Source organism: Ursus maritimus (genome assembly GCF_017311325.1).
Source record: "Ursus maritimus isolate PB19 chromosome X unlocalized genomic scaffold, ASM1731132v1 scaffold_X1, whole genome shotgun sequence".
Lineage (NCBI taxonomy): Eukaryota > Metazoa > Chordata > Mammalia > Carnivora > Ursidae > Ursus > Ursus maritimus.
Genome location: NW_024423319.1, coordinates 79,797,154 through 79,819,395, shown reverse-complemented (window position 1 = coordinate 79,819,395; position 22,242 = coordinate 79,797,154). Strand labels below are relative to the sequence as shown.

The 22,242-nt window shown below is 47.5% G+C and overlaps 1 protein-coding gene across 9 annotated transcripts in view; it reads right to left on the bottom strand.

Annotated features, from left to right (window-relative positions):
- The window catches only part of FAM156A (family with sequence similarity 156 member A), a 49,566-nt gene extending 31,539 nt beyond the window's left edge, over positions 1-18,027 (bottom strand). For 4 of the 9 annotated variants that reach the window (XM_040631405.1, XM_040631411.1, XM_040631457.1 and 1 more), the window contains exon 1: positions 17,749-18,027. Coding sequence is in view for 2 of the 9 variants with exons in the window: in XM_040631416.1 (XP_040487350.1) it covers positions 8,092-8,147 (56 nt within the window). In the remaining 7 variants the exon portion in view is untranslated. Of the gene's footprint in view, positions 1-8,091; positions 8,272-8,401; positions 8,582-8,754; positions 8,932-17,748 lie in introns of all 9 variants that reach the window. The other 5 variants (XM_040631442.1, XM_008704248.2, XM_040631416.1 and 2 more) reach the window with 4 other exon arrangements.
- Positions 18,028-22,242: the final 4,215 nt, after the last annotated feature.

Below are 22,242 nucleotides of genomic sequence, written 5' to 3'. Positions count from 1 at the left end.
AAAAAAAAAAAAAAAGAAGGAGTATTAGAAACTTTTATCAACAGCGTTATGCCAATAAATTAGGCATTCTGGAAGAGATGGAGGCCTTCCTGGAAACCTAAAAACTACCAAGACTGAAACAGGAAGAAATTGATTTTTCAAACAGACCAATTAATTATGAGGAGATTGAAACAGTGATTAAAAACCTTCCAAAAAACAAAATGCCAGGGTCTGATGGATTCCCCAGGGAATTCTACCAAACATTCAAAGAAGAAGTAATACCTATTCTCCTAAAGCTATTTCAAAAAATAGAAACAGAAGGAAAGCTACCAAACTCATTCTATGAGGCCAATATTACCTTGATCCCCAAACCAGGCAAAGACGCCACCAAAAAGGAGAATTACAGACTGATGTCCCTGATGAATATGGACGCCAAAATTCTCAACAAGATCCTAGCTAATAGGATCCAACAGTACATTAAAAGGAGTATCCATCATGACCAAGTGGGATTCATCCCTGGGATGCAAGGGTGGTTCGACATTCACAAATCTACCAGGGTCATAGATTATATCAACAAGAAAAAAGCCAAAAATCATATGATTCTCACAATAGATGCAGAAAAAGCATTTGACAAAATACAGCATCCTTTCCTGATTAAAACCCTTCTGAATGTAGGGATAGAGGGTACGTTCCTCAATCTCATAAAAGCCATCTATGAAAAGCCTACAGCAAATATCATTCTCAATGGGGAAAAGCTGGAAGCCTTTCCCTTAAGATCAGGAACACTACAAGGATGCCCACTCTCGCCACTATTATTCAACATAGTACTAGAAGTCCTTGCAACAGCAATCAGACAAGAAAAAGGGAGAAAAGGTATCCAAATCGGCAAAGAAGAAGTCAAACTGTCTCTCTTCGCAGATGACATGATACTCTATATGGAAAACCCAAAAGAATCCACCCCCAAACTACTAGAAGTTGTAGAGCAATTCAGTAATGTGGCGGGATACAAAATCAATGCTCAGAAATCAGTTGCATTTCTATACACGAACAATCAGACTGAGGAAAGAGAAATTAGGGAATCCATCCCATTTACAATAGCACCAAAAATCATACGTTATCTTGGAATTAACTTAACCAGAGACGTAAAGGATCTATATTCTAGAAACTACAAATCACTCTTGAAACACATTGAAGAAGACACAAAAAGATGGAAAAGTATTCCATGCTCATGGATCGGAAGATAAACATAGTTAAAATGTCCATGCTACCCAGAGCAATCTATACTTCCAATGTTATCCCGATCAAAATACCAATGACATTTTTCAAAGAACTGGAACAAACAGCCCTTAAACTTGTGTGGAACCAGAAAAGGCCACGAATCACCAAGGAAGTGTTGAAAAGGAAAAACAAAGCTGGGGGCATCACAATCCCGGATTTCAAGTTGTACTACAAAGCTGTGATCACAAAGACAGCATGGTACTGGCACAAAAACAGACTCATAGACCAATGGAACAGAACAGAGAACCCAGAAATGGACCCTCGGCTCCTTGGGCAACTAATCTTTGATAAAGCAGGAAAAAACATCCGGTGGAAAAAAGACAGTCACTTCAATAAATGGTGCTGGGAAAATTGGACAGCTACATGCAAAAGAATGAAACTTGACCACTCTCTCACACCATACACAAAGATAAACTCCAAATGGATGAAAGACCTCGATATGAGGCAGGAATCCATCAAAATTCTAGAGGAGAGCACAGGCAGCAACCTCTACGACATCGGCCACAGCAACCTTTTTCATGACACATCTCCAAAGGCAAGAGAAACAAAAGATAAAATGAAGTTGTGGGACTTCATCAAGATCAAAAGCTTCTGCACAGCCAAGGAAACAGTCAAAAAAACTAAGAGGCAGCCCACGGAATGGGAGAATATATTTGCAAATGACACTAAAGACAAAAGACTGGTATCCGAGATCTACAAAGAACTTCTCAAACTCAATACACGAGAAACAAAGAAACAAATCATAAAATGGGCAGAAGATATGAAGACACTTTTCCAATGAAGACATAGAAATGGCTAACAGACATATGAAAAAATGTTACAAATCATTAGCCATCAGGGAAATTCAAATCAAAACCACACTAAGATACCACCTCACGCCAGTTATAATGGCAAAAATTGACAAGGCAAGAAAGAACAATTGCTGGAGAGGATGGGGAGAAAGGGCATCCCTCCTACATTGTCGGTGGGAACGCAAGTTGGTACAGCCACTCTGCAAAACAGTGTGGAGGTCCCTAAAAAGTTAAAAATTGAGCTACCCTACGATCCAGCCATTGCACTACTGGGTATTTACCCCAAAGATACAGATGTAGTGAAGGGAAAGGCCATATGCACCCCAATGTTCATAGCAGCATTGTCCACAATAGCTAAATCGTGGAAGGAGCCGAGATGCCCTTCAACAGATGACTGGATTAAGAAGATGTGGTCCATATATACAATGGAATATTACTCAGCTATCAAAAAGAACAATTTCTCAACATTTGCTGCTACATGGGCGGCACTGGAGGAGATAATGCTTAGTGAAATAAATCAAGCAGAGAAAGACAATTATCGTATGATTTCTCTCATCTATGGAACATAGGAACTAGGAAGATCGGTAGGAGAAGGGGATAAAGAAAGTGGGGGTAATCCGAAGGGGGAATGAAGCATGAGAGACTATGGACTCTGAGAGACAACCTGAGGGCTTCAGAGGGGAGGGGGGTGGGGGAATGGGATAGGCTGGTGATGGGTAGTAAGGAGGGCACGTATTGCATGGTGCACTGGGTGTTATACGCAACTAACGAATCATCGAACTTTACATCAAAAACCAGGGATGTACTTTATGGTGACTAAGATATAATAAAAAAATATTATTATAAAAAAAAAACCCGAGCATGTCGTGTGGACCTGGCGGGCATGATGGCTAAATAAATTAAACCAGACAGAGAAAGAGAAAGACTGCATGATCTCACTTACATATGCAATCTAAAATAGACTCTTCGAAGCAGAGCACAGAACAATGGGGCCCCTGCGAGGGCTTGGGGCAGGGGTAAATGATGAAGCGATGGTTAAAGGTGGAAAGTTATAATTACACAAGATAAATACGTTCTGGAGATCTATTCTACAGCACAGTGCCTTTAGCTGTTGATACCGTGTTGTATACTTAAAATCGCTAAAAGATGATCTTATGTTAAGTGTTCTTACCACCAACGATAATAATATAACAGCCACACCAAGAAGAACAAAAGGGGTGGTAGGAAACTCTCGGAGGTGATGCCTACATCTACTGTCTTTGATGGCAGTGATGACCTACATCTGCATACACTCTCTTCAAGTTGTACACATGAAATACACACAGCTCTACCTATCAATCACACCTCAATAAAATGCACCTCTTTGGTATCACTAATCACAGGTGTAATTTTTATGTTTCTGTGTATGATGGTTAGATGAACTATTCTCTTATTATTTGGCATAAATTCCACAAAAGCAGGGAAGTGTCTTCTTTTTTTATTGTATCCCCCAGGCACCCAACACAGTGCCTAGACAGTAGTTGGGAACTTGGTGAATCACACTGAAATGAACAGAGTCTCTCCCCTTGTGTATCTCTCTCTCTCTCTCTCTCTCTCTCTCTCTCTCACACACACACACACACACACACACACACACACACACACACACGGTTACCATCGTACTCTTGCCGATCAGTGAGCAGTCCCGGGGCAGACCCTCTTAGCTGGATTAGGAGGTGGAGGAGTACCAGCAGTTTTGCGAGACGGCGGCTCTGAGCTTCGGTAAGGTGAAACAGCATTACTCTCATCAGGGCTAAGATGCTTTCTGAGTCTATGGTAAAGGCTGAGACCCTTGTGCCTTCACACATTCAGTGTCCCTTTGTTACTGCTGATGGTGGGTCCTCAGAATGCTCAGCACCAAGTGCACTGATTCCCTCCCAGACCTCGGGCCACGGTGCCCTCTCCCCACAATAATGGAGCACACTAGTTTCTTAGCAGAGAAGCCAAGGCCAGAAAATGGGATTTTCGATGTCTGTCCCCTCTTGATGTGTTTTCTCACCTTGGATTCACTTCCGTGTTTCTTCTCTGAGTCTCCCAACCCAACCCTGCTAATTACCAACCAATGACTACAACACCTGTGCCTGCGGCTCACTTGCGAGGCAGGGATCTATTGGAGGAGAGCTGGAGCTAACTACTGTACTGTGTATTTCCTTTCTCTTTTCTCTCCTGAATCTGTAAGCTTCCAGACGTCAAGAAAAGCACTCCAGCTGGCCCACAACAGGAGAACGCTTCAGGTAGGCTGCCACTCTCATCCACAGCACGGCGCAAAGCAGTGCTGCCTCCTAAGAACCACACGCTGCCCCGCTGCACCACAGGGGCCAAAAGAGAGCAAAAGCCTACGAAATCTTAACGCAGATACTCCTCTCAGTGGCACAACGGTCTCCTCTAGGGACATGCAAGTTGTTGTCTGGTTTGGTTTGGTTTTGGCCTGCAGCATCTGGGGCGATTTCATAGCACTGGCAGACTTAGCTCACCTTCCATCCGAAGCGCTCTACTTCCCCCACTGCTCCCCTCTATGTACCACCTAGCTCCTCTCTGCTTTAAACGCCCTGACTGGTTTGTCACCTGGCGAGGATATCAAAGCCGGAGTCTTCACAGAAACGACTTAAAACTTGTAACAGGAACACTGGCTGTGCTATAACAATGAAGATATAACAGCAAATAAAACAGTGACTAAAACGTTATTTGCAAATTATCTAGAGTTTCACCCTTAGGGAAAATGACTTAGGTGGTGTACTCCCTTCCAGACTTCATTCTATGCATTTTTTAAATTATAAGACTGGAGTGGGGAGGTCATCTACACTCTTTTATCTGTTGTTTTGTTTCCGAACATTATACCATAAACTACTGTCCATCACGATAATGATGAGGATACTGACGCTGACGTCCACAAGTATAGACCTTGATAGGAAGCAGATACCCACTTAGTGATGTGCCTAGAGTGACCTGTCACCCCATACTGTTTCATGCACTGAGGAGACATCATGTTCAATCCATACCCAGATCCAGTGTAATCAGATGAAGCTGCTGCACACGTTCACCTGCCTTTTGAGCCAGAGGACATTGGACACTGAGGTGCGTTGCAGTTTAGGGCCAAACCCCACATCTCTTTATGTTTCTCTCTGACCTGGGTACAACCCCAACTCTGCCCTTGCTGGCTAGGTGGCTTTGGGTAAGTTACCTCCCCTCTTAACCTCTACATGTCTCAGTTTCCCGGTCTGTAAAAAGGGACGTTCACCTTAAAAATACCTCCCAGTGTTGCAGTTCCTACTCAATGACTTTTAAAGTTCTATCTGTAGGGAAAGAGCTAAAAACAATGCCAGGCCTATAGTAAGCCTCCTGACGTGTGACCTTCTATTCCTATGTCTCTTTACTTCTGCTTTCTGCTTCTGCCCCTCATCCCTCCCTCCTGCCCCTCCGCTGCCACGACTTCTCTCTTCCTGCCCCTTGTACACCTTCACCTCGCCCTCTCCCCTTCCCTTGCCACTGCCCCTTTCCTCAGACTCCCCCAAAACACTGTTTACCCTCTCCTCATGATGGAGCTCAGAAAATTTTAATACATCGGCCTTTTGTTAAATCAATAATGAACATTTGTGGAAGAGAAAAATCCACGCAATAAAACTGGCCATGTGAAAACTCCATGAGAAAGTCTTACCAATGACAATTTGACTAGTAACAGTTTCATATCTTTCCCAGATTCACATGTGACCATCTGATGCAGGAGAAGTGGATTCAATAGAACTAACAGCAAGAAAAGAAGCCACATGATGAGGTTCTCTGGCCTTTAAATTTCACTCTTTGACATGATTATGCAAATTCACAGACTAGTGTTCTATCCTTATCCAGTGATCACTTGCTTTTCCAACCATTGTACACGACGTATGAACAGGCCATTTGTTCCAATTTCCTACAGAAGTTGCCATTCAGACTTCATAACAACCCAAAGGGAGAGCTGAATACTCGTTATGCTAAGAAAAATACGCCCTCCCCTGTAACACCCTCCCCCAGCCCCGACTCGATTCTGGAGTTCCTGAAGAGCTGACGTGATAGTGCCAAGTCCCTCCAGTGAGCCAAAGGTAGTCCTGACACCATCTGTCTGGAACGTGCTTCAGGGAAATGTGGGAACGACAACAGGAACAGCAGCTAGAACTGCCTGACAGCTCACCACATGCCAGGCACTGTCCTGACAGCTTTCCTTGCCTTAATGTAGTCAGTGCTCTAAACTGCCCCAAGAAGTAGCTACCTTTACCACTAACTAGTGTTTCCATGTTGCCACAGGAAACGAGACTCACAGGTGTTAAGGAACTTGCTCAGCGTCACCCAGCTGTAAGTGGTGGACGCACAGGTCTGAAGATGCTGTGGAAAACTCACCCTGCTCTGTATCTGTTCAATCAATGGTTCAAGATCCAATGGTCACTGCAAAAAATTTAGAATAACGGCTAACATATACCACAAACTCGTTTTATAGCATGGCAGTGCGCAGTAAACAGAAACGTGACTTCAACAGCAATCACGTAGACGGGAGCTCGACAGGACTGGATTCAGGAGAATTCTCAGAGCCTCCTTAGTACAGCAGACAGCGCGTCAGTCTCCTAGCTGAAGGTGTTGGGTTTGTGCATCAGAGAAGGCACCACACTGTGGTCGCTTCCGCACCCTCACAATGGAGAGAGAAGCCTGGCGGCAGGGAAAACACGACCATTCCCCTGCTCCAGTAGTTCCCAGACAAGTTGTCCACATGAGTCAGAACCTAGGAACTTTTAAAAAACGCACATGCTGCGATCCACACCCAGTGAATCTCATTTAGTGTGGCCACAACTGTGCCCTAGAATCTGTCATTTTTATCTCTGCCCAGGAAACACTCAAGAACTTTATTAACCCCCTTTGGGAGCAAGCCTGTCTCCAATGTACTGACTTTCTGGACAGACAGGCACAGGAGAAGTCCAGCTTGAAAGCATGCAGGAAGACAGGACATAATAAACATAGTGTGAGAGTCAAACCAGGGGCAGGGCAGAGAATTTTCCGAGAAGACACCATGACCACATTGGCCTTTCTCCCTGAAGGCTTCTGTCTGTCTATCTCAAAACCATTTTCTTCATGGCTGGTGTGTGGGGGGGGTGGTGGTGACAGGAGATGACATTTAGATCCCACGATGGCATGGGTTTTCTCGGGGACCATGTGACCCATATGATGTGAGGTTATGTGATCTATTATCCCCACCTCCTCTCAGCCTTCGGTTCATTCTTGCACCCACAGTCCATTCCACGTCAGCCTGGAGCAACCAGAACTTGGGGATAATGTTTTCCCTTCACCTGCCAGAAACCTGCCCCTGACTTTAGAAGACCGTCTCCCTCTTCTCCTTTCAGCTGTCGTCTGTCTGTGATCTCATCTGCTGTCCCAAACAGGACAGTAGCCTCAAGCCCTAGCCCAGCCCCTCACTCTACGGTCCGCACCTGGAAAGGCTTCTCATCCATGAGGAGAACCCCAGGTCCAGGAGCTAAGAACCATGACTACTGCAAAACCATCCTGGGCGCTGACAACCCGTGGCAGTGGTGACCCCTGGAACAAAGCTTTACCTCACACCCCAGCTGTCCCTGAAACATTTTCCCATCACAGTAAGCAGACAGAAGATGAAGGTGCCCGGAATCCTTTCTGGGTGGTAGTGTGCCCTACTCCATGCTGCCACGCTATTTCCTCTGACCAAATGCAGGCAATGACAACACTCCTATCCTTTGGTTGCGAATACGAGGCTTTGGGGGCTTCCTGCATAAGATCATCTTCTTGTGGTTTAAAACCACATAATACATAATATTTAAACCAAAATACGGGCGCATTTTGAAAAGCTTAGAGGGCAATTTTGATTGTTGAAATGATGAAACGGAGGTACTGGCATTTAGGAAGGGAAAGTTGTAGGGATGCAAACCTTTTTTGCAGAGACTTCAATACACTGGATTTTCCATAAATGTAACTCTCCTGTAAATTGAGGGAAACTGGCATGTTGTTTTACCTGGAAAGGTACCAATTACCCTTGACCGTTTTGGAAAACACATCAGCGAAAGCCATTCCCTTCCTGGCTTTGAGTCTGCGACCACATGCCAGTATCACTTGATAGCTGCGGCTGTGCACGGAGGAAACGGGATGAGGGCAACCCAAGTGTACGCGCCAGATGGATCTTCTGCAGGATATGCTGGGAAAGGACGGAAAGAATTCACTGGGAGAGGTTCATCCTGTCATCTGCCAGGAGTGGCTGAACAAAACCAGCTTAACTTAACCACACCACTTTGTTTCCATGTCTGTCTCCCTCACCAGACTCTTACCTCCTTCTTGGAAGGTTGGAAACACACCCAGTTCATCTTGGTGTCCTCAGGGCAGAGGACCTGACACTTGACAGAAGGTCAGTCCACACTTGTGGAACGAAGGAAACTGGGAATGGCTGGACCCCATGTCATAATGACGAACCATCTGACAGAACCATGTCCAGGCTGAAGCATGTCAGGCTGTGGAGGGTGGGACACAAGTGCCACGGGTCTCCGTCTTAGGACCCATGAAGCAGGGTAACAGCAGCCTGTGGAACTCATCTCCATTACATCCCTCAGGGGTCCCAGACTTGACCAGTTAAAACAATTCTCACTACCCATAAAAGTCTAACGTAGAAAAAGAGATAACTTACTGCTTAAGTGTGTGTATGAACCTTGTTTTTAGCTGGCCTGAGGCACAAATTCAGGCACAGCACACTCTCTGGTCGGGAAGCAGAAGCTGACCTGAAAGTCTTCCAGGCTGAGGCAGTGTCAGGCTAGTGAGAGCACACACACAGCAAGTGTAATCGCAGAGGGCACACGTGACACTCCTGAAACAGAGTTTACAATTGTTAGGGAGCCCAGAGCTGGACATACACAAATCAGGCGATACAGCTCACCAGGGCTTCCACGTGGCCTCCCACCATGAGACCTTCCCCTCCAGGACTCCCCGTCCACTCGGAATATCCGTCTGAGCCCTTGGTTTCAGAGGGTTGCCTGGAGGCAGTCAGTTCCGAAAGTATGGTCTGTCCCCAACACCAGTTCGCCCTCTTTCCGAGGCAGGAGGTCATGTGGAAGTGCTGTGTGTGCAAAGCCCGAGAGCCGGGGCCATGCCTGCTGTCCCACAGTCAGCACTCTGGCAGGTGTGGCTGGAGGCTCAGCAGCCAGTTTGCACCAAAGCACTCACAGCCACTTGGCAAGATTGCTCTGTGAGTATTTCTTTAAAAAAAAAAATAGCCCATTTCCAGGAACAGTCTGGACAAACAGAGGTCATTAATGTCTTTGCTTCCCCCCTCTGCCTCTCCCCAGGTGCCAGGTTTGTGTTTTCTCCACTGTTACAAAATCAGTGTGTATAATTCTGAAATGGAACCTTTACGTTTCTTTCTTTATCCTCCACTCTCCTCCAAACCCTTTGTATGGAGGGGCTGTTATCAAAAGGGACAAAAGCATTTTCATAGAAAATCCTACTGCGTAACGACAAAGACTCGTGATCATTAAGAACTGTCAGGATGAAATCCTGAATTTTCAACATTTTCAAAATGGGTTTACATCATCTCCTGTCCCCTTTGTCTCTCTCATTCATGCGGCGACCAGGCTAGAATAGGTCGTTCCCTTGCTGGGCGCAGCTGCATTGAATAGCGGCCCTGCCTCACATCCTGAATCAATTTTCTCGATACATCCAGACGCCAACAGCCACAACGTTCGAAGCCATTTTGAAATCCTCCCTTTTCCCCTCTCACTGAAAGTTTATCGAAACTGCTAGCAGTAAACTGATACTTACCAGGTGACCACACAGGGGCCGTCTTTGCCTCTAGTTTATGGAAAGCTTTTTCCGGCTCAGGGAATGGATTAGATTTGTTTCCTCCCACTTGGGAGGAGACAGCAAGTTAAACTTTCAACATTTTTGGCTGACCCAAAGCTCACCTTTGGGAAGGTCTGTATCCTTTTCCCTGGCCCTGAGTAAATAAAGCCCCAAGTCGTAAGGTGGCTACACTTGCTCCCCTCCTATCACCCAGCATGGCTAAAGCAGCCAAGGCACGCGGTGAGCTAACGCTCCTGGAGGTGGATCTTTTCTTTTTACATTCTGTAAGTAACATTTCCCTCTCAAAACAGTTCAGCTGGTGTTTCATCCCATGGGTATATCCACAGTCACTGGGGCACAAAAGGTTCATCATCTCTATCGCATCACCCTTCCTACTCAACGAAATCTTTCACCATATTTTAGTGAGTCAGGGTGTTCTTGCTAGTGAGTCCCACGGCTACCACCGCTGTTTCCGACGTCCCAAGACCACCCTTGCTTTGGTGACTCCCCAGGAGGGCCCAAAGGACTCAGCATACAGTCATCCTCAGGGCTAAGATTTATTACAGCAAAAGGATACAAAGCAAAATTACCCAGGGAAAAAGGTCCCCTGGGTAACATCTGGAGGAAACCAGTGCAAGCTTCCAAGACTCCTTTCCCAGTAGAGTCATGCTCTTTGTGCCTCCCAGAACAAATCATGACAACTCACACGAAACGTTGTCTACCAGGGAAGCTCATGACTAACACCGTGTCTGAGGTTTGTTTGGGGGCTGGTCACATAGGCACTCTCTGCCTAGCACGTACCAAGATTTTAGAGTTCCAGAAGGAAAGCGGGTGTTTGGCACGAAACATACTGTTTGGACAGTTTAAGAAGAGTAAAGCATCCCGCTCGGGTAGGGAACGGTGGGAAGCCTTCTGAAATTCAAGTTCTCGGATGCAAGGTAAGGGCCAACGTGCTGATCTCTGCAAGGATAGTGGTCTCAGGCCTGCTATGTTAACTCTTCTCTGCACAACACCCAACAACAAAGCTTCAAGATACATAACCAAATCAGACAGAACGGAAGGATAAATGAACAAATCTACAAAGGATAGTTGTAGAGTTCAACACTCTCTCAGTAATCAGAAGGAACAGAAGAAAATTAGCAATATGTGGATGAACGGAACAACACCGTGAACTAGCTGGATGTAAGTGACAAGTACAGAACCCTTCCCATAGCAGCAGCAGGATATGCATTCTTTTCAAGGGCATATGCGAGTTTCACCAAGGTACCCTGCATCCTGGGTCATAAAACAAATACTGCAAGTTATAAAACAGTTGAAATCATACAGAGAACGTTGTCTGAGCAAAAGAGAAAAACTACCAATATGAAAGAAAAAGTGAAGAGGAACATCTCCAAACACAAGGAAATTACACCATACGCTTCTAGACAATCCACGGTGCAGAGGGCAAGTCTCAAGGGCAATTAGAAAATATTCTGGATACTAACCCTTTATCAGATGAACTGAATGGAAATGAAAATACAACATATCCAAATCTGCAGGATGCAGCTACAGCAGCGCCTGGTAGTAAATGTACAGCATCAAATGTTTGTACTAGAAAGAATCAAGGATCCAAATCAATAATGAAAGCCTCGCCCTTTAGAACTAGAAAAAGAAAATAAAAATAAACTCAAAGCAAGTAAATAAGGGAAACAGACATTAGAGCAGGTACCAGGAAAAGAACAGTCCATGAAACCAAAAGCTGGTTCTTTGAAAAGGTCAATAAAATTCATAAATTTCTTTTCTTTAATAATAATTTTGTATTATGTTATGTTAGTCACCATACAGTACATCCCAAGTTTTTGATGTAAAGTTCCATGATTCATTACTTGCGTATAACACCCAGTGCACCATGCAATACGTGCCCTCCGTGATACCCATCACCGGCCTATCCCAATCCCCCACCCCCTTGCCCTCTAAAGCCCTCAGTTTGTTTGCCAGAGTCCATAGTCTCTCATGGTTCATCCCCCCTTCTGTTTACCCCCGCTTCCTTCTTCCCTTTCTTCTCCTACCGATCTTCCTACCTCTTATGTTCCATAAATGAGTGAAACCATAAAATTCATAAATTTCTATCCAGACTGACACAGAAAGAAAGATAAGGAAAGATACAACTTAATGCTATGAGCAAAGAAACTGGTAACAGACGCCACAGAAATTGGAAGGATTCTAACAAATAACTCTATGTACCTACATTTGGCAACTTAGATGAAACAAACAATTGCTTGAAAGACACAAACTATTAAAACTCAACCAAAAACAAAAACAAAAACCACCCAGGTAATCTGAAAAACACACATATTATTTAAAAAATTTTATTTTTTAAAAATTTTCAGGAAAGAAATCTCCAGGCCCTGGGACGCCTAGGTCCCTCAGTGGGTTAAGCGTCTGCCTTCTGCTCAGGTCATGATCCCAGGATGCTGGGATCGAGTCCCGAGTCGGGCTCCTTGCTCAGCGGGGAGCCTGGTTCTCCCTCTGCCTGCCGCTCTCCCTGCTTGTGGTCTCTCCGTCTCCCTCTCTCTCTCTCTGACAAATAAATAAATAAAATCTTAAAAAAAAAAAAAAAAAAAAAAAGGAAAAGAAAAACAAAGAAATCTCCAGGCCCTAACGGTTTCTCTGGAAAATCCTACCACACATTTAAGAAGAAATAACAGCAATTCTATACAATCCCTTCAAGGAAATAGAAGAGATGGAATATTTCTTGAATCATTTGATCAGATCAGCATTACCCTGATAACCGAAATCAGGCAAAGACAGTACTAGCAAATCAAATTCAATAATACATAAAAATAATAATACAGGGAGCCTGGGTGGCTCAGTTGGTTAAGCGACCGCCTTTGGCTCAGGTCACAATCCTGGAGTCCCAGGACAGAGTCCCGCATCAGGCTCCCTGCTCAGCAGGGAGTCTGCTTCTCCCTCTGACCCTAGCCCCTCTCATGCTCTCTCTCTCATTCTCTCACAAATAAATAAATAAAATCTTAAAAAAGAAAAGAATAATACAACATGACCCAGTGGGGTTTATCCTGGAAATGCAAAGGCAGTGCAGTATTCAAAAATCAATTAATAGGGGCACCTGGGTGGCTCAGTTGGTTAAGCGTCCCACTCTTGGTTTCGGCTCAGGTCATATTCTTAGGGTCCTGGGATCAAGCCTGGCCTTGGGCTCCATGCTCAGCAGGGAGACTGCTTGTCCCTCTCCCTCTGTTCCCCCCCCCCACTCATGCTCACTCTCGCTCTCTCTCTCTCTAAAAATAAGTAAATAAATCTTTTAAACATCAATTAATAGGGGCACCTGGGTGGCTCAGTCGTTAACCGCCTGCCTTCGACTCAGGTCATGATCCCAGCGTTCTGGGATCGAGCCCTGCATTGGGCTCCCTGCTCCGCGGGAAGCCTGCTTCTCCCTCTCCCACTCCCCCTGCTTGTGTTCCCTCTCTCGCTGCCTCTCTCTCTGTCAAATAAATAAATAAAATCTTTAAAAACATTTAAAAATCAATTAATAAATCAATTCTATTAGTGTATCAAAAAAAGAACCACATGATCGTATCAATTCATGCAGAGAAAGCATTTGACAAAATTCAACCGCCATTCATGATAAAACCATTCCACAAACCAGGAACAGAAGGGAGTTTTCTTAACCTGGATATGAAGCATCTTACAAAAATCCCTACACCTCCCATCCTATTTAATGGAGAAACACTACATCCTTTCTCCCTAAGACCAGAAATGAGGCTAGGATATTTACTCTCCCCTCTGTTATTCAATATTTGCTGGAAGTCCTAGCCATTCCAGAAAGGACAGAAAAAACAAAGATCAGGAAGGAGGAAATAAAGCTGTTCCAATTCACAGAAGATAGGATTATGTACATAGACAATCCCATGAAATTAAAAAAAAAAAACCTTCTAGAACTAACAAGTGTATTCAACGTTGTTGCAGCATACAAGCTCAACACAGAAGGTCAAGCAAGTTTCTACATGCTAGCTATGAACAATTACCTAACAAAACAAAAAGCAGAAGTCACTCACACATAGCATTCACAATAGCGTCCCCCCTCAAACCTAGTGAAACATACACAGGATCCGTATGCCCTAAAGTACAAAAAGCTGAGGAAGGAAGTATAAGAAGGCCTGAACAAATGGAGACACACACTGTGTTCATGGGTTGATAAGGTCAGTAAAATTTAGATGTCACTAGGTCCCAAAGGGATCCATCACTTTATGTTTTTAAAGAAGATTTTATTTATTTCTTTGACACAGAGACAGCCAGTGAGAGAGACAGCCAGTGAGAGAGAGACAAGCAGGGGGAGTGGGAGAGGAAGAAGCAGGCTCCCAGCAGAGGAGCCTGATGTGGGGCTCGATCCCAGAACGCTGGGATCACGCCCTGAGCCGAAGGAAGATGCTTAACGACTGAGCCACCCAGGTGCCCCGGGATCCATCACTTTAATGCAATGCCAATCAAAAATCCCAGTAGGACTTTTTGGAAATATATACTGATTACGAAGTTTAGGTGGAAAGGCAAAAGAACTAGAATCGTCAAATAATTTTGAAAAAGAACATTGGAGGAGTGACACCAATGTTATGATTTACTATGCAGCAACAGCCAAGATTTGGAAACAACCGTGTCCGTGGAGGGATCACTGGGTCATGAAAAATGTGCTAGAGATACACGATGGAATATTATTTGGCCATAAAAAAGAAGAAAATCCTGCCTTTTGCAACTACATGGATGGACCCTGAAGGCTTTATACTGAGATAAGTCAGACAGAGAAAGACAAATACTGTATGTTCTCACATATGTGGAAATTTAAAAAGCAAACTCATAGAAATAGAGATGAGAATGGTGTTTGCCAGAGGTTGGGGGGAACGCTGGTCCTGGGTACAAAATTCCAGCCCTAAGTTATGGGGATCTAATACATATATAGATAGTCTGGTGACGATCATTCACAATATTGTATTAGATATGGAAAGTTAAGAGAGTAGATCTTACATGTTATCACCACAAAACAACAGTCACTATGTGAAGAACAGACTGTTAACTAACTTTACATAGTAAATATGTCACAGTATATACATTATCACATCATCACCTCGTATACCTTAAGCTTACTCGTGTTATATATCGATAGTATCTCAATAAAGCTGAAAAAACAAAATTATCCCCAGTATGCTCCAGTGGGAGCCCTTTCAAGCGATTTTCTGTGTCCTGCTGACATCCGCCAATCCTTCCTTGAACTGTCCCTTATTACTGGTACCACAAGTTGAGCCAGGCTCATTTCTCCTTTTCCTCTGCCATCCCAACATACACACATACGTACGTCTGTATCTATCGATCTATGCATAATGCACACACACGTACCAAAAAGCAGGAGTTTACACGGAGACCTCCAATCCCAATGTAACACCTCAGAATTTGTTTTCTGTTCCCTTCTGTATTTGAAACTCCCTTTTCCAAAAGTGAGAGTCATGTCTCCCAGTATCCTTATACATTTACTGAGTGGATGAATCCCACTGTATAGAAGCCATCCCTCCTGCACAACAGTGGCCCACCCTCACATGCTCTGNTGAACCATTCCCTGACCTTGACGTCCATACACCACTCGAGTTAGAATCCTTGAGCCAGTTACCCTTCTCCCCCATCCAACCCCCAGGGACATCGTCCTCACCACCCTGGGCTCTGTCCCTAACGCAGCCTGCTCCTACGTATGGATGCCCTGCTCACTGTGCCTGGGCTCTGACTCCTCAAGCATGGGATGCCCCTACACACGGACACCTGCCTTGCTCTGTGGCACCGAATGGCTTTAGGGCTCAACTGCTCAGGCACAGAAGAGAAGGGGAAGAAAGGGGAGGGGAAGAGGTCAATCTACCTCAATACGATCAGTTAATTAAGGTGAATTGGGCCAAATCTGGGCAATATCATGAAGCCAGTGCCTTTTTTTCCTCACTGCTCTCCAGCTTTCTCTTCCTGCCTGTCTTCTCTACCCCTGTTCTTTCTCAGTCCTGACCTCCATCAAGTGTATAAAGGTAACGAGGGTCATGATTCCCGTATTATCATTGATATCAGCTGGCTGGCTGACAGCCAGCGTGGATGGCGTCCACCGTGCAGCTCTGACACTCAAGCCCTCTGTCTCTTGCGACGGAGCACAAGGTCTCCCCCTCTTTTAGCAATGTCAGGTGTAAGCAGGAGAGCAGACTCTGTGTACTTCTTGGAACCCTGGGTCCTTTGTCTGTAAAATGGGGATGAAGACCACTTCCCTCACAGGCTGTGGGAGAAACAGAGACACCAACACCAGACACCTTTCGATGAGCTCTGTGGGTCAAAGCCAGCGACGAGGACTTTGACCAGCATCACAGGACTCCTTGATATCCAGCAACACACCCAGGGGATTTTCCCTCAGCACTGCTGCACCTGCTGTACCTTCTGCCTGCAACACTCTAACAATGCAGGTAGGTCCACGGCCTGCTCCTTCACTTCCTCAGTCCTCTGCTCAGTCATTACCGTCTGAGGGAGTCCTTCCCTCATCGCCCTGAATAACAACATGCACCCCACATATTCTTTCCTCTAACCTTTTCTATGTAGCACTTGCCACCCTCTGATGGTCAATATATACTTACTGGCTAACTCTATGAAATGCGAGACTTTGTCAGTTTTGTCCTGTGTTGTATTCCCAACTCCTAGAAAAGTACTCAGGCACACAGCAGGTGATCAGAAAATTCTTGGGGGAAGGTGGTTGGGAGTCAGGACCTTTACACACACTTCTAAGTTGCACAGGTACCCTCCAAGACAGGCACTGGCCCCATTTTATTGATTATGATCCATAGTTAGGCTTCAGGAGACAGGTGACTTGCCCAATGACACAACCAGGATTTGGGGCTCTGGGCCTTGAAATCTTATCTGCCAGGTCCCCAAACCACTAAGGTAAAAGATTTTACTTCCAAGACAGACCCCAAACAGCTCAGATACCCAGAGACGACAAAAACAGATCACTGGACACAGCCTTAAAAAGATTCCGAAAATCTCCGCACAAAGAGCTCACACCTTTGTGCATCACAGCCTCCCGAAGGCAACAGAGATCATACACACTGAGACAATTCCCACACCCCAACAGACCAGCGTCTTCACTCTAGGACACAAATTAAATCTGCTCAGATACGTCACATCCTAGAGGGACTCCCAAACCATGCAGACACCTCCCAAGCTAATACAAAGACCTCGAAAACCAGAAAGACAGAAGTTTAAGTAACTCGGAAACACCACAGAACCCTCAGATAAAGCCCCCACACAAATCAGACAACCTACACCTTGGACACAAACTCCCAAACCGCTCAGATCCTTTACACCTTAAGACAATGCCCCCCAGCCCAGGCAGCTCAGAGACATCACAGCTTGAAACCCAGATTCACAAACAGCTCGGAGACCTCACATCCTAGGGTGCAGACGCCAACACAGAGATCTCAAACCCAGGGACACCAATGCACAAAAACCTTAGAAAGTGCACCCCCAGGTATACAGGTACACACAGCCTGAAACACCTGATCCCATGGCGTACACAATCCGCTCAGACGGCATATCCCATTCACTCACAATCCCCCCAAAGGCTCAGAAAGATCAAATGTACCCAAACTGCATCCGTACTGACCTATCTATAGCGATACACATCCCCAAACTGCCTGACACACTTTACTTCCTAGGCAGGGTCGCCAACTAAGCCCACGGACCTCGCCCTGGACGTTAATTGACTGCATCTGTGGGACTGACGGCGCCGTGCCAGACGCGCCCCACTAGGCTTGTGTTAGGGCTGAACGAGACTGAAAGAGCTCACGTGAAGACGGCACAGTCACCGCGCGCGTCCAGCGCCAGACACCGGCTACCAGCCAGCTGTTGCGCCGAACCTCGCCACCGACTGGGGCAGCATCTTCAGCCCCTCGGGGCAGTCGGTCGGTGAGTAGTTCAACTCGGAGAGAAAAATTCTACCCTCTGAAAGGCCACCGCGCACACGCACGCACACACAAGCACACGCACGCGCGCACACACACACCCACGCACGCACTCACACACAAACACCACACACACCCCTCACTCCGAGCACCAGCTCTGCCATCGTCGTGCCCGTCCCAGCCCAACGACCAATGGGAACTGGGTAGGCGAAGACGGAGGCGGGGACTACGGGGGGTTTATCCGGAGGCACTGTGCGCCCCGGAAGGGTTTACTCCGGCCATCTCGCCGGAACCAGTCACCGCCTAGAAAGTCTCTGACCCCGCCCCCTACAGTGGAGAGCCAATCTGTCTCCCGGTTATTGCCCAGCTGGACCTGACCATGTAGAGACGGAGGGGTGGCATCGGCGAAGTGACTGAAGGCTGCGGCCTCAGACCGGGTGTCCACTCGGGCTCAAATGGGCCAGGAGAATGGAGCGGAGCGTGTGGGGAAGGCCCCGGCGGCGCCATTAGCGCCTCCGCTGGGATCCGTGGCCGACGCCACACGCGGTGTGTAAGCGGACCCACAGAGGTGTCACCTACACAATGGATTATTCCAAAATCGGACGCCCCCTTCTTGGTGGCACCTCCCGGCGTGGACGGTCCTCCTTCCTCGCCCCGGAGAGGTACGTCCGGAGACTCTTCCTGTTCCATCTCGAGCGCCCCTTGGTGGTGCGAACCTGGAATGGCTGGTCGATGCAGATGGCCATGGCCATTCCAGGCTGGTTGCAAAGGGAGGGAGGGCAAAGCCAGGATGCAAACCCCGCAGCTCGCTGCAGTCTTGGACTCGGGAACAAAGCTTCCTAAGCTGAAATTGACCTCCCTCCAGTAGCCACCATTGTACCAGGGAGCGTTACAAGCGTTTTTAATGTGCTGGGCGTTGTGCTGGCTTGTGGCTCCCTGGGCAATGCGGAATGGGTGTAGTGGGGGAACAGGGGCAGGAAAGACAGAGCACCGGACTGGTGTTAGAGGCCTGGTGCGGGGCAGGCCTTTGGTTGCCTCTCAGTAATAGGTCAGAGGGATAGCGGACTCTTGGGTTCTGTTAGGGAAGGGGCCATCTCCCAAGAGCCCCCGAGGACACCCCCGAGAAAGACCGCCGACTTGGTCACCATCCTGTCACCCTTGAACATGTTCCCTAGGAGAATCCTTTAGCCTGTGTAGGTATGCGTCTCATCACAGCCTTGCATTTATTTATTCATGCTCTCATCCATTCATTAATAGGGACACAGGGAAAAAAGAAAACCTTGCTCTCACGGAGCTTACGTTCTATTGGGATCATACAGCACAAAAACGTAAGGAAGTTGTCAGGTTTTGGCAATTGCTGCGATTAAAATTAAATTGGAGAAATGAAATAGAGGGGTCCATTTCTAGAAACAGGTCAAGCAAGGAAGGTCTTGAGCAGACACCTAGAGGAGATGAGTATCTGCAAGAAAAGTATCTCAGACAGAAGTCGGAGCCAGTGGAAAAGCGCGGGAGTGGAAATTTGTCCAGGGTGTATGAGGTTCAGTGAGGAGGCCGGTGTGGCTGGCTCAACATGGCTGAGGGAGAGAGGTAGGAGATGCGGTGGGAGGGGTCAGATCCTGTAGTGACTTCAGGGCCCTGGTGAGGACTTTGATTTACTCTGTTTGAGCCCTGAAGGTTTTGGTTTTGGGGTTTTTCTGTTTGTTGGTTTGGTTTGGGTTTTTTTGTTTTGTTTGTAGTAGAAAAGCCCCTAGGGTTCTTTCAGAGGCCAGAGGCCCAGGGCACCCAGTGTATGGGGAGCAGCTCCTTGCTTGCCCCAAGGGAGAACCTCCCTTCTACCCCTCTGTGGCTGAACACGCCTGCCTTGGAAAGTCCCATAGACCCATGAGCGACCCCCCACGGTTCCCCATGAACATCTATGTCAAAGGATGATAGCCTCAGGAGAGGCCAAGCAAGGGCCCTCTGGCATGAGTGAGGTCCCACACAGGTGGGTGGGCAACAGAGACAAAGTTACAGGCACAAAGAAGCCAGAGAAAGAAGAGCATTAGAGAGCCCAGGACAGAGAGACTCTCTGGCCACACACTGTCCCCACTGAATTAGTGCCCACCGGTGGGCCCCCAGGTCTGCTACGGGATGTCTCCCCAGAGCAAAAGATGTACCTGACATAATAATTCAGCTGCCTGTGGTCTTGGGCCTCAGTCACACTGCCTTGACCTACATCAGGACCCTCTGCCCCTCAGGACAAGGACACGTTTCAGTTATGGGGAGTCTTACGTGTACACATGATTCCTCCCACCCCCTCATGCCCTTGACTGGCCTCCTGCTGAACTCAGTGCCCAAAAATGCTGCAAGGAGGGAAGTGAAGGCAGGAATGTCTAGGTTTGCTTGAGGCTTTGTGCAAATTGATGCACCAAGGTGCTTTCCTCACCTCTCTACCTTCCACCACCACCTCCACATTTCGTACATCAAGAATTGAGCCGGGGAGCAGGGTGTGTGCACGAGAGACAGAGGGACAGACATCCTGAAAGTGAAAGTGAGTTGGTTACAGGGTCCTTGCGGCCCTGGGCAACTCTCGCCCTTCCCCCTTCCTGGTCACTCCCCACCAGGCCTTGCTGTGCTGAGTTCTGCCTGCCTCCTTCAAATAGCTTAAGTCACATCCATTTCCTCCCTCCTCAAGAGCTGACATTGCCCTTCCTCCGTGGGCCTCAGCCCCCTCACGTGCAAATGATGACCTTCTCCTTAGGGGTTGGAGAGATTAACTGAGTTAATACATGTACATAGGTTCGTGACAGGGGTTGGCCCATAGCAGGGATGGGGGTAATGTCAGCAGATATTCCTTTCATCTGCATCGTTACCGTGGGGTCCTAGGAGCTGCATGTGGCTGAGGAAAGGCCCTCCCTGAGGATGGGTACCCTAAGCTTTCATCCCTGTGGTAGCAGGGCAGGCATGGGAGACAGCACAGCAAATGTGAAATCCCAGGCCTAGTGCTAAGCCCTGTGAGAGCGAGGTCCATCCTGCCTTCCTCTCAACCACATTCTCAGATGCAGATACATGAACAGCTCAAAGACCCAACCGTCTGGACAAAGACACCCCCGCCCCACCAAATAGTTCAGAGACCTCATACCCTGGGGTGGAGACTCACAAACCGTTCAGAGAGCTCTCATCCTAGACACCAACCACAAACAGCTCAAGGATGTCACACCTGACAACATAGTCCCAACTGGCTGAGAGGTTTCCTAGTCCTAGTAACAGCTGCCCTTCCACTCAGAGGCCTCACACACCCACTCCCAGAGCCTACAGGCGGCACCTTGTGACACAGAGCCACAAATCTTCAGCTCAGGGCAGCTGTGTGGGCAGTGACAGTGAATCTCTGCTCCATCCACCCTGTGGGGGAGAGGCCTGGTGTCTTGCCGTCCTCGCTGTCTGCAGTCACCACCATGTCATCCGGAAGTCAGGTTCACCCCAGGGCTGGGGAGTTCTCTGGTACTGAAGGGTTCTGAGAGTGACCTCTCAGGGCTGGATCTTGGGGATGCCTGTTATCTGACCCACCCTAGTCACCTCTGGTCACAGTGACTTCTGCATCCTGCCCCTTGGGGTCTTAGGTTGAGTCCTAGATCCACAAAATGAGACCCATGGATCCTGTCATCTCTGCCATCTCTTAGCACCCACTGTAGGCTACTGCATCCTGGAGAATGGAGAGGCCTTTCCTTCTCACTGTCTCTGGCAACCCCCCCGAAATCCCTCTGAACAGCCCTGTCCTTTCCCCCAACCCCCTCTTCTGGTGGCAGGTGCTACACCCCTTCTGTCTGCAGACACCTCCGTGCTCTCCTTGCCAGCCACCAGGCATCCCCTTCCACCCCAGGAGCCTCTTTAGCTCCCTCCCCAGCCCTAGTCTCGGGGCCTCAGGTACACCCCGTCTCTCCCATTTTCGTCCTGTCAAGCAGCACCCCAGCTGTGCCTCAGAGCACTCACTCTGGACCTTTCCTGCTCCCTGCAAGTGCACAACATTGTTCAGGATAGAGCTCTTTCCTTCATCCCGCAGGGGTCTGTCATAACGTCCCTGTTAGGGAGGAACTGAAAATTCTCCAGGATGCGGGTGAATCTCCAGCTCCAGACTGGCAGTCCCTGGGCAATTCCCCAGGGCTGAGGGTAAAGGGCAGGTTTTCTGAGAGGAGGAGCTGTGGTGAGTGTCCCATCAGGAGGTGGGATGACACTGTGCAGGGCTGGGTCTGTGAGCACAGAGAAGGGCCCCTGGGAGGGACGGGGGCCGCTTGATCACATTAGTGTTCCCATGGCTGTCCTTATGGGCTTTAGCCTCTGGCCTGCCGTGCCCCAAGGCAGCTGGACAACCCGAGTCTGTTACCTGCTTTGTCTGGGCCTGA